The sequence below is a fragment of the Strix aluco genome, chromosome 25, assembly GCF_031877795.1.
Source record: "Strix aluco isolate bStrAlu1 chromosome 25, bStrAlu1.hap1, whole genome shotgun sequence".
NCBI classification, from domain to species: Eukaryota; Metazoa; Chordata; class Aves; order Strigiformes; family Strigidae; genus Strix; species Strix aluco.
In genome coordinates this window covers 4,348,642-4,361,316 of record NC_133955.1, presented here as the reverse complement: position 1 = coordinate 4,361,316, position 12,675 = coordinate 4,348,642, and the positions used below count along the sequence as shown (strand labels likewise).

Sequence of the window (12,675 nt, the reverse complement as noted above, 5' to 3'; positions counted from 1 at the left end):
TTGCTGCTTCTTCCACATTTTTAATTTTTTTTTTTTTTTTTTTCCTTCCCCTGTTTTCATCCCCTTGAAGACCACAGGAGGAGCAGTGGCAGCCGCAGCCAGGACTCTGCTGACGGACAGGACATCCAGGTTCCAGAGCAGTTTTCAGGGTTGCTCCACGGTTCTTCCCCCATCTGTGAGATAAGTGAGGACCCTTTCAGGCTCGTTTCCTCCACGGAGAAAGGAGGCACGGAAGCTACAAGCCACCCACCTGCTATGCAGCTGGAGGATGCTGACTTACCTGCCTCGGGATCAGTACGGACCAGCTCTCCGGACCAAAACCAGAAAGTGGTCTACGCAACTGTCCAGCACACGCACGTCAACCGGGCGGATCCTGAAACTGTAGTCACGCCCCACGTGCTACAGCACCCCAGCGGTGCCGAGGAAGAGGGGGACAGAGCTGTGGGCAGAGCCCACCCGGGGAACAAGCCTAAAGCCGAGCTCAAACTCAGCCGCAGCTTGTCCAAATCAGACTCTGATCTTCTGACCTGCTCTCCAACAGAGGACGATGCCATGGGGAGCCGGAGCGAATCGCTCTCCAACTGTAGCACTGGGAAGAAGAGGCTGGAGAAGTCCCCGTCCTTTGCTTCGGAGTGGGATGAGGTAAGGCTGACCTTGCTTAAGAGCTTCTGTGCCAGGAATGAATCTGTACAGCACGAGCTCCTCTCTACCACACTGGCCTTCGGAGGGGGTTCTGGGTGGTTTTCATTACTTTTACTAACTCTTGCATCGCATTAACAGGCAAATGCTCACTTGTAAGTCTTTAAGGTGTTAAATGCCACAAGATAGGCTTAACTGGAGTGGGGGAGAAGCAGAACTGCAAGAAGTGAGGGCCTTTTCCACGTTTTTTTGAAGTTGCTCAAATACAGGGCTTGACTTCTTTTAGGCAAACCAGATAAGCTTTTTACATCCCCAAAATGAGGGAGAGTTGAGAACAGTGCTCCTCACAAATCTTTATGTTGATCTCCTCTTCCCAGTTTTTCCCCTGTGGACTCTCCCAGCGTCTGGAGGAGATGTTTTACTCCTGGGTCCTTGCTGCTAAGGGGGCCAAGCAGTGTCCTGGGTTCATGGGGATGGAAGGAAGAGAGTAATTAGCCTGTGTTTTGGGTATTTAATAGCTCCCGCTTTCCTCTTCACATATTTATTTCAGAGGCTTGTTAGAAGTCACTTTATTATAGTACAGGAGGCCCACGGATAGTTAAATATTTCATGCTCAGAAAGTTGGCCCTGGTGAACCACTCGGGCGAGATTAAGTGTCCCTCTGAAATTCAGCACCGCAGCATTACTGAAACATTCTTTGGAGATGATTCTCTGCTGGTAGAGCAGCAGCGCCGCAGAAGAGATAAGCTCAGATGAACCACTCTTTGTACACTGAAAGGAAATAAAACCCCTGGCGTGGCGCTGGGGGTGTGGAGCTGTGCGTGCCAGGCGTGTAAACTCGTGGGACGGTTGTGCCCCTGCTCACCTGTTCTCCGTGCACCGACTGATGCTCAGCTGCTTCTTGATCCTGACTTGGAGATAAAATCATCTTTTGTGGAAGAGGGGGGTATTCAAAAGCGCTAGGGAATCCCTCCTCAGTACAAACCCATCCTTCAGTTCATGCTCTCCCTCCCTCTCGCTCCCTGCAGTGTTTCAGGGCTGTCAGATATGTCTTATTTACCTCCGTAGCCGGTTTGGTTGTAGAGGCTTTGCTGTTAATTACCTGGGTCGGTTCTACCATGACTGTTAATGAAAGATTCTGCAGCAGAAGGCTTATTTGAAAGGAGTGGATGATTTTCACTGTGCTTTTCGTGCCTAACTGAACTGTTTACAGCAAACGTTGAAAGGGAAGAAGCCTTTGGCTTTGCAGTGCTGCACGACTTTACTAGTAGCAGAGGTCAAGTGTTAGTGCGCCTGTGCTTCCTCTGCTCAGAGGAATGAACCCGCAGATCTGCTTCCCTGCTTGTAAACAAAAAACATCATTTCCACCCAGTGTCAGCCTAACAAGCCACAAGAGGAAAATCTGCTTTTCCTTCCCATTATGTTTAGGTAAGGAAATCGGAGAAAGAATGTGAAAAATTCACATTGGTCTACAATGGGGCAGATCTAACTCCAAAAAAAAATGTGTATTATCAAAACCTGATGGTTTTATTTGTCTTCCTGGGTTCTGGCGTAGTTTAAACATTTTGTGGAATCGCTTTAATCTAGTAGTAGCATCCTGTGGCTAGAATGCAGATTTTTCCTTGGGGTCTCATGGTGACCACAGACCAGCTCGAATGATTCTGGATGAAGGTTTCTCCTCTCTGCCTCGGTTTCCCCATCTGTGAGATGGCGATAGCCTCTTTTTGCAGAAAGTTTCTGTTCCCACTGAAAATCCCTATGTAAAGTTAAATATTGTCATATTATTCTCAATATATCACAAGCCAGCAGCTGGTGATTCACTGCCTTTAGCTTGATTTGCTCTTTAATTTCCAAAGACTGTAATAGAAGCTTTGGGGTCTCATTCTGACTCCTGATGCTACGGTTGCACTCTTCGATGCTGGCAGCAGGAGGGGCATGGTTCACGGGGCAGAGCAATCTTCTATAGAAGCAGCATAAAATGGAGCTGCTGATAGTCAGTAGTTTATATGGTCAGGCCAGTTCTTGCTATAAAATATCCTAAAGCAGACTCCTACGACTGTTAGGAAATGGTAAAGATGTACCTCTGGGGAGCGTTTGGGGTTTTTTTGCAGTGATTTGTATGTGCGGAGAGGGGCTGATCTAGCTGGTCGTAATGGCAACAATGAGATTTAAACGTAAATGTAGTACTGTTGCTGGAGGTTTAATTAGTTCACTGAATGGGATAATGCAGCTGCTCTGAATTAGATGCAACTTGCAGCCTCGGAATTTACCAGGCTAATATAAAACCTTGTTGAGCTGCCCCTGTTAGCAATGATTTGGCTCTTCCTCTGTGTTGAGGGGAAACAATGACAGATTTATATGCATTATTCTGTTAATTTTAATAGTCTTTATGCAGGCCACTGAGGAGGAAAGTGATCCATGTGCAGCTCTGTGCAACACACAGCTGTAGCAGGCAAGCTGAGGGTTTTGCCCGCTGGCCTTGCCAGCAGTAGGTGTGTCTGTTCGGGGTGCTGGGGACTTAGGGAGGGATGTGTTTATGTCGGTGGACAGATGGGATCTGTGTCAGAGGCTGAGCTAGCATCGCTCTGGGCCAGGGGGGACTGTGCTCAGCTAGTCTCACTGACCAGGGACAGCAGGAAAATCTGCTGCTTGGAAGCAAAGGGTCACATCCCTTCCGCAGCCAAGCGCCGCCGATGCCCTTTGTTGGAAGTGGAAGGTGGTGTCGGCTTTGCCAAAAGGGTGGGATGGGGAAGAAATGATTCACTTGGCAAAGCTCATCCCCGTTCCCAGTTGCAGCTCCCTTGCTCCAAGGACCTGGCCCAAATAACAGATGCTGACAGCGCTGCTTTGTGCTCCGAGCTGCAAAGGAGTCTGCTCAGCTTGTGTCCCCTCTGCCTCCTGACCCACCGGCTCCTTCGTGGGAGCCGTAATGAATACGGCGGGTGCCCCTCAGCTGCTGTTGGGCAGAAACTCTTTGCAAGCAAACCAGAGAAATTATTAAAGCAAAGAGCAATGTATTGCCCAGGGAGAGGAGTGAGGACCGAAAATGCTTGATCCTCCACTTAAGTGGGAAGCAAGGTGGGGGAGAGGAAGTGTGCGAGGCTGTAGAGCTCCTAGTCAGCATAAGTATTTGAATCCTTCCAAATTGGCTGAGGGCTAAAGTGATAAATTTGATTTTTGGAATTGGCTCATAAATATTTAGCAGATGGGTGTTATGGTTTAACCCCCAGGTGGCAACTAAGCACCACACAGCTGCTCGCTCACTCCTTCCCCCCCCGCCCCGTGGGATGGGGAGGAGAATTGGGAAAAAAAAGTCAAATTCCTGGGTTGAGATAAGAACAGTTTAATAACTGAAATAAAATAAAAATTATTATTGTAATGAAAGGGAAGGTAACAAAAAGAGATAGAAATAAAACCCAAGAAAGACCAGTGATGCACAACACAGTCGCTCACCACCTGCTGACCAATGCCCAGCCAGTCCCCAAGCAGCGATCCCGCCCTCCCAGCCACTCCCCCCAGTTTCTATACTGAGCATGACATCCTATGGTATGGAATAGCCCTTTGGCTAGTCCGGGTCAGCTGTCCTGGCCATGCTCCCTCCCAGCTTCTTGTGCACCTGGCAGAGCACGGGAAACTGAAAAATCCTTGTCTTGGGCTAAGCACTACTTAGCAACAACTAAAACATCAGTGTGTTATCAACATTATTCTCCTACTAAATCCAAAACACAGCACCATACCAGCTGCTAGGAAGAAAATTAACTCTATCCCAGCTGAAACAAGGGCAAAGGCAGATGAGTGCGTGGCAGTGGCAGCTCACAGTGAGTTTTGTATAGGCGAAGAAACTGTGTTTGCACTCCTGAAGGAGGAGCGGGGGCTCTCGGCGCCCAGCTTGGCTGCCAGCCCCCTTTCCAGGGCAGACTAACTCACGTTTGCTCTGCCTTCCTCCTCTGCAGAGCCGCGCCAGCCCTGCGCATCTGCCCGGCTTCGTGCACGAGCCCTGCCATAGGCTGGCAAACCTTGTGTCGTGCAAAATGGTACTGGGGTCCCGTGATGTTTGCTCAGCAAACCCTCCCACCCGCAGGGTGTGGTCCAGGAGGGGCTGAACTGATTTCTCTCTTGATAAGCTATTTCAGGTCTCTGGATGAAGGGCAACATACATGTCTAATATGGATAGTAAACTGTTTAACAAAGGCTAAGCGGTATGCAACAACTTGGCTTTGTGCTGAGCCCATGCTATCTGATCACTCTCAGACAGGTTTTAGTGTTGAATGGTTCCTTTTTCCCCTGCCTCAGCTTCTGTTGCACTTTTTTCCAGGCCCTTTTATCCATTTGGAATGGGCTGCCCAGGGAGGTGGTGGAGTCCTCATCCCTGGAGGTGTTTAAGAGTCGGGTCGACATAGCGCTTAGGGACATGGTGAGGTTGGGAACTGTCAATGTGAGGTTAATGGTTGGACTGGATGATCTTCAAGGTCTTTTCCAACCTAGACGATTCTGTGATTTGATAGATCAGCATGTCTGTGCTAGAGAGCCTGACCAAGACGAAGCAAAACTTTATCACAATCGCTCACTGAGCTGCCATAGCTCCGCTGGGGAAGCAGCTTCCTGACAGTGAGAGTAATTAGCAGGGTTGTAATCTCCTGGGGGAAGCGGCGGAAGAACAATGGCTGGGCTTGAAGATGATGTGAAATAGTCCTCTGAAAACTGCGGTGGCTTGAGAAGAAGTTGGGCTGTGACAAACGCTTTCGGTCCCTTAGATGCTGTCAGGTTGATACGTGATGTGCGGGTGTTTGGAAGCCACGTCCTGGGCAGCCTCACTTCTCGCAAGAGCAAGCGAGGTGATGAAGGAAAACCCCTAAATGCAAATAGCAGATACATGGCCTCCGTTTGTAGAGGAGGAAGAAGAGGGGGAGACGTTTGGCTTCGGCAAAACACAGAGACGTTGGGTGGTGTCTTGGCTTCAGGAATTCAGGTTTAGTGCCTTTATGCCAGGTTTCTGCTCCTGCAGTTCTCTGTTGTTCGTTTCTGCTCCTGCCTGTGCAGCCAGGACACCGTGCTCCAGGGGAGCTTGGTTTGGTTCTGAGGATTGCAGTGTGGTTGGTCTTGAGACACGTATGATCCAGGAGACGCGTCTGTGCCGTCTGATGTCACCAGCCCATACCTGATCCACGCTCTGAGCAGAGACGTCTGGAGTTGAGGCGCGGTGCCGTTGAGTTAGCTGTTCTTCTGGGTTGTAGATGTCAGTAAGAAAAATGATCTGTTAAGTGTTCAGGGGCAAAGAATGAGGCAGGCTACTGAGAATTAGCCTCAGACCTGGCTCCTGACATCCCTTAATCCTCCGCTTCCAGCTGTCTGCTATCAAGTAAGTGGCTCCGATGCTGAATTTGTAATGAACGCTGGGCTCAGAGGTTCCAGCATCAATTTTACAAAATGAGGTAGTTGCTTTGTGTTCTGTCTTTAGCTCTTTTAGGAAGAGATTAAACCTCCTTCAAAAGAAACTTAGGGAACTGAATAAAACATGCATTTTACTTTAGCTTTTTTTAGAAAAAATGAGATGCACAGTCCACCACTTTGATGCATTTTTTTTCCCCCAAGTGAATTAGTTGAAGAATTAATGAATATTCTGTAGCTAATTACAGCACTGGACAACCGTCATCTCCTGTGAATACTTGCAGTGGTGCTCCGTGTCTCGCAGAAGGAATTCTTTCCCATTTGCAGTAACTGTGGATGTGGTGTCTCACCTGTCGCTGACCCATTTTGGGGGTCTTGGTGTCACCTAAGGATGGGTGCCAGGAGTAAATGGCACATCTGTCATGCCTTCCATCACAGGTTTTGAAGAGCTGGGGAGCAAGTCTTTAGAGGTTGTGGCTGCTGTGGGGTGCCTTTAAATACTTGAGCTCCATTAACCTTGTCAGGACTGCTTGGGTGCTTAAGTACCTAGTGGAATTAGTGCCTTAATTACAAGCTTACAGTTGAGGATTAAGAACATTTGCATGGAAATGTGAAACTTTCAGGAAAGCTCTTGATGCAAAACCTGCCGCTGCCTTAAAAGGACACCTAGAAGTTGAAATTCAGAGCTGCAAGCTGGTGTTGAAAGAAAATGCAAATATTTCCCTTGTTATTCAGGAAGAGAGCTGCTATTTTTGTGCCTGGTGAAATTGCATCTTGTAAAAGCTCAGTGGTTTTTGTTCTGACAAGCTCCTGCAGCTTACCTGCGGGGTAATGGCTCTCGTATGGCCCATGCTGTGGATCAAAATACTGGTATTTGCAGTGAGAAACGCAGTTGAGAAAACAATATGTTCAGCCTCTCTATATTCATACCACCTGCAGCATGCGGGCTGGCCATCGCATCTCTGGCTGCCGTGGTCCAAGGACATCCCTGCTGCGTGGGTCACAAGGCTCCTTCCTTGCTTGCCAGCAGCCCAGTGCCTCCTGAAAATGTTTAATTTATTCTTTTGGTTCAGGTGTTCAAATCTTAACACTTCCCTTGCCCTGGGTTTGGCCTGTGGGACCAGGCAGAGCCTGTTTTCAGAGGGAGGTGTGCTTGCACGCTTTTGGGCCGACACCACCTGCCTAGAGCTGGCCCTTGTTTCGGAGCTCTCGTTCCAGTTTTCCCTTTGCCTGTTTGGAATGTTTTAGAATTGTTTTTTTTATTTAGGGGAAAAGCAGTAATGTGGTCAGTGTTTTTGTTCTGATTTCTGCTGTTCTAAACAAGCAAGTCCATCAGGATTGTAATCAACTTAATTATTGGGCTGATTATTCTATTATCTCCAGATCCCAATGTTTCCTCTTGTTTTTCCTGTGCTAAGGTCAGGAATTCTTACATCATCCCTCATGTTGAATCTCTTTTCCCTTTGCCTCCGATGGCAAGATTTTCTCCATCCTGATTAACTTTTTGAAGTGAAAGCTTTTGGGTTTCCACGGTACAGGTTTGGTTTGTATCTATTGCAAATGGCCAGCCTGTTAACATGATAAACCAATCCTGAACTAAACCAGTCCAAGCCAAATTAGGACAATTTACTAGTTTTGTAGGTAAAATTGGCTGGTGTTCTGATCTGGAAGGCAAATGTAAAGACCATGCATACTTTATTCCTGTACTTAGCAGCAAAGTTTAGATGTAAAAATTATATTAGATATAGTTAGACGTAATATTTAGATTTTAGATATTTAGACATAAAAATCATATCAATTCACCCGGAACTAGACAGCTATCCGGGGCAGCTCTCCTTAAGGCAGGTTTGCAAAATGCAGTGAGACATTGCAGCTTATCAGCTGCCCTGTGCATGGAAGAAGCCTTCTAGCCGTGCATTCAGAAGGATTTGTGAAAATGCCCTCGATACAGATCTAAATGCACAATGACTTCTTTCTCCTCTTATTTATAGGTCACCAATTACAGGCTGAACGTGGCTCTACATTAGCCTGCGTGCATGCTGTGCACTAGAATAATGTAACAATTTCAGTCCGCTGCTGCTATGTGTTAACTTTTCAAGTATATTAACTCAATATTTCTGAATCAGAAGCTTTTGACTCTTCTATGTAAATTATTCGTGCTCTGATGGATATATTGGTTATGTAACAATCTTGTGATCATTAGAGTTTTCAGGACTTTTTCAGGAACAGAAATGTCTGGCCTCAGTGCTCTTACTAAGTTCAGTCTTTCATTATGTTCTCTTCCACTTTACATCACATCTTCCAGCACTTCAGAAGCTTTCATTTTTAAAAAAAAAATGTTTCTGTAGCTCTGTCTCAAGCCTCCAAGGGGGCTTCACCGTGCTGTGTTGCATCCTGCAAGCTGCAGACAACCTTTGCACCAAGAGCCTGACATCATTTTTGGCTTTGGGTGTTAGGATGCGAGAGTACGAAAACATAGCTGGGAAGACAGTGAATTGATTCAGTATTTTTTAAGGGGTTTTGCCTTTTTTATTGTGAGTTCAAAGTAACCAGCGTCCAGCCATTTCATTGTTATGAGATGCATTGTCGCATTTGGCCATTTTTCTTGTCATGTTAACATCACATTTACTGGGCGTTTGTCAAAAAACCACTGATATTTGGAGGGCTCTGAAACTGCAGATCCACCACACTGGTTGTGAAATACCAATTTATACCATAGGTTCCTTTCCTTTTGGTATGTGTTCAGAGTTGTAATTTGGGGATTTGTACAAAAACACAGACTCGAGAGTGGTATGAAGCAACAGTCCCTGATCCTGATCCAAATGACTTTCTCAGAAACCATATTAAGCCAGAAAATGCGTGCGCCTTTATCACTAATGAACAGTTGCAGGATATCTTGAAATAAATAACAAATTCAGTGAGTCCTCGCATTGTGTGTGGGAAGCACGTGCTGCTGGAGGAGGATATAGCATGGGAACTCCCAAGTTCAAGTGTTGAAATGAGCCTCAAACAACTGCTTTGCTTTTGTAGTTTAGGCTTGAATTAATAAATTGAGCATTATATTTTCCAGGCCTTTGGTATTTGTTATGCTGAGTTCATAACACAGGCTGGTATCTTTTGTATACGCAGAATATATTGAGCGATGAAATACGAGGCTTCTGCTCTATGGGATGGTGATGTTGAGAACATAAGCTGAAGCATCATAAACTAAACCAGAAGTGGTTTATGTGCTGTCACCAACTTAGAAATCGGATTCATGGCCCGGATCCAAATTTCCCAGGATTACACTTGCACTGAGGAGCCAGCAGGTATCGTCCCAGATCCTTCTCCCGCTCATAATATTTGCGGCTCCATCCCTTCCAGAGATCCTGATGGGTGCTGCCATTCAGCCATCCCTCTGCTCCGAGGACGTATCCCAGCAGGGTCTGAGCAGCCTCGCTTCCACCTGCAGGGCTGCAATATCAGTTAGTAATATCAGGAATCAATTAACCAAAGACCTTTCTGGGGAAAATGCGTTGGACCACTTGTGTCTCGCATCAGCAGGATAAACAGGGAAACAGGCAGGACCCGATTTCTTGGTAAAGCAGCACCTGCTCTCTTGTACCCCAGATGAATGTCTGCACACAGCATCTTCTTGGCTTGCCTGCTGCCTGTGAGTGCCCTAATCACAGTGGTATTTTGAGCCTGCGTCGTGTTGGCTTTTAGAAAAGATGCCTTTGTTGGCTTTGGTCCCTCTATTGTTATCTGTGCTATTGTCACGTCAAACCTCAATTATTGTGAATCTGCAAAATGCTTGGAAGCTGCAGCGAGTTCAGGGTGCGACCCTGGGCACCCACTGTGCCTCGCTTTACTGGGCTGTGGGCTGGAAGAGCAGCGGATGCTTAGAGATGCAGCTAATAAATGTGAAGCAGCGTGTCAGATGTGCAGTCGAGTTCGTTGTGGTGTGGCTGCTGGGGAAGGCTGGCCGAGGGGTCTTCACCATGTATTTCCTGAACTTGAAACGAGAAGCTGGAGGAGTTGGGCCAGGGCGATTACCACTGCACCGAGAAGCCTGGCAAGTGTAGAAGTGTCAGCTAAGGGGCACTATTGCCATTTACGGACACGCTGTGTAAATTGGGTATTAATTTGGAGATGCTCAAAAAGGCTAGTCGAAGCTGTTTTTTCATTCAGTTGGTATTCAGCACTGTTGTGCAATTGCCTCTTGAGTCATTTGCTTGTGCTGACCTCTTCCATCCCCTCCGGACCGTATACTGCATCTCTTGAGAGATGATTTCACAAGTCAGCAATTAAAACAGAAAATCCTAAATCTTGATTAAATAGCTCTGCTTTTTTTTTTCCTCCCAGCAACCCCAAAATAACTTGCTCTTGTTTACTAGAAAATCCATAAAACAGTTGGAAATTGCTAGCAGCATCTTGTGTTCAGCTAGAGTCACCTTGTAACTGTCCGACACAAACTTTCAACCATGATCTTGAAGCTTGGGAGTCACTTTTTGTGTGCAGGCGGGATCCTTTTTTTCAGGCAACTGTACAGCTGCTGGTTGATCTTACCTTTGCTGTATTTGGGGTTTGTTGCTGTGGTATGGGTACGAAATGGAAGCATCGGGTGGAGGCGTTCTGTTCTTCCCCAGCATCCCCTGTTGACCTAATACCCCCTTATTTTTCTCCCCTGCTTTTTAGAGCTGACCTGTTAGCCTGTAATGAGGCTGCTCACTTTGCCCTGGGGAGTGTTTGTTGTACTCAAAGGGGTTTTTAAACTGCAGAAGCAGCTTGTCTGGGGTTTTTTATAAGTTTAAACCAAATCTGCCCCATCCCTCAGTTGTAGAAGCTTAGAAATAATGAAGTCTTAACCCTTGACACTTGCTTGGAATTGCAGAAATTTAAAATACAGATAACCTTTAAACCCAACTTTGTAAGTCGCTTTCAAGAATAAAATATGCTGCTGGAATGCTATCTTGTCTGCTGAGCTCTAGCCCCAGGCGAGTTTATACAATAGGTTATGAACCCCTTCATAATAAGGATTTATAATGGGAATCCTGATATATTCTTAATTATGCTTATGCTGCAGGGTGTCATTATAATGCACTAATACCATACATATGGTAGATAGCGTGCCATTTGTTTCTGTGTGGTTTTATTTAATTATAGGCTTTTATCTGAATAACTTTATTGCTCAGTGTTTCTGTTTCTTTGACGCATGTGCAGGCATGCTCTAGTTTATCTTCCTTGTGACCAGGCTCTGGACTGGGGATTTCTAAGCTGCCCTCTTGGGAAGGGGCCACAGAGGAAGCAGAAGGCATTGACCCCCCACACAGGGTTTTTTCCTTGCTATGTGCGGAGCTCAGAGGTGGGCAATGGTGCCTGGTACCAGAAATCGTATTGTAAGGGAAGGTAAGCCCAGGAAGCAGCAGACAGGAGAGTTTTTGAGGAGACACCCTGTTACACTGTCCCCTAACGCTCTTGGGGATGGCACAAGCTGACAGTCCCCTCGTGTCACAGAGGTGGGGAAGCTGCTGTCACCTTTGGGTGAACTGCTGAACCACAAAAAGCACCTCAAGTTTAAAAAAAAAAAAAAGTCGTTTTCTGCTGGTTTGGTTCCCAGAGACAACATGCTGTAGTTACGTGTGTGTGCGTGTATGTATGTGCACATGCACAGACACCCCTTCAGCTCGTTATCACCCCTGGTTGATAACACATTGCTCCTATTCAAGCTGCCCAGATCTCAGGGGCTGATGCAGCAGTGAGGAGCCTGTTAAAAACAGCAGAATAAAGCAATCTGTTAGGTCTCGTTCTGTTCATACCTGATTTAACAAGCCTGAAGTTGTTATAGTGATTTAAGGGGAAAACGCTTCATTGGAGTTTTTCTTCAGTGCCCCTGAGTTAACTCCAAAAAATGTTTTTCCAGGATAAAAACATCAAAGGGGCTCTCCGTTGTATATCAAGGCATATCTGGATTTTAACAGTAATATTTGGCTTCTCAGAAATAAGCTTCCTGCACAGGACTGTGTGTTTGTGTGTGCGTGAGGGAGGTGTTGGAAAGAGAGTGCTGTGGGACAAGGTTGGCCGCCGTAGCCTGGTGTCTTAGGCACGCTTCCAGCCTCCTCGTTAACATACACAAACCTGCCCTCCTGGTTGGCCGCCTTAATTTCGAAGCGAGGAAGGATGCATTTACTCAGAACAGAGCTGTTTTGTGGGGCTCAGAGCCTGGAGCTTGGCTGGGGATGTGGGGGGATATGCCTGTGGAGCTGCAGAAGAGCAATGAAGTTCATTGTTGGCAGCAGCTGGATGCTCCAACCACCTATTGTTCTCAGAGGGGATAGAGAGAGAGGGAAACCCTGCTCAGAAACCGTCTGGGGTGGGATAGCTGTAGCTCTCCGCAATATCTGGTCATCTGAATGCTGGCAGGCACGTGTAGATATATTTTTGCTTCTCTCAGGACAACCTTGCTATGTCCTTGGGAATCAGTGATGCTGCATGCAGAGACTGAGAACAAAACTTCTGCATTTATATTGATGGTAAGTGTAAGGGATTTTCAGCCATAGGTGAGGTTTTTCTAAGCCCCTTCCAGAAAGCTCTAGTAGCATAAAGATGCCCCCAGCCCTGGGGGAGTGTCACACTAATGGAGCGCTGCTCAATTTTGTGCTTTCTGAA

The 12,675-nt window shown here is 46.6% G+C and overlaps 1 protein-coding gene across 12 annotated transcripts in view; it reads left to right on the top strand.

Moving 5' to 3' along the window:
• The window catches only part of ANKS1A (ankyrin repeat and sterile alpha motif domain containing 1A), a 127,397-nt gene that overhangs the window by 52,624 nt on the left and 62,098 nt on the right, over positions 1 to 12,675 (top strand). For 10 of the 12 annotated variants that reach the window (XM_074850434.1, XM_074850437.1, XM_074850436.1 and 7 more), the window contains one exon: positions 71 to 642. In XM_074850434.1, coding sequence (XP_074706535.1) covers positions 71 to 642 — 572 coding nt within the window. Of the gene's footprint in view, positions 1 to 70; positions 643 to 1,972; positions 2,068 to 12,675 lie in introns of those variants that run through there. The other 2 variants (XM_074850441.1, XM_074850440.1) reach the window with 2 other exon arrangements.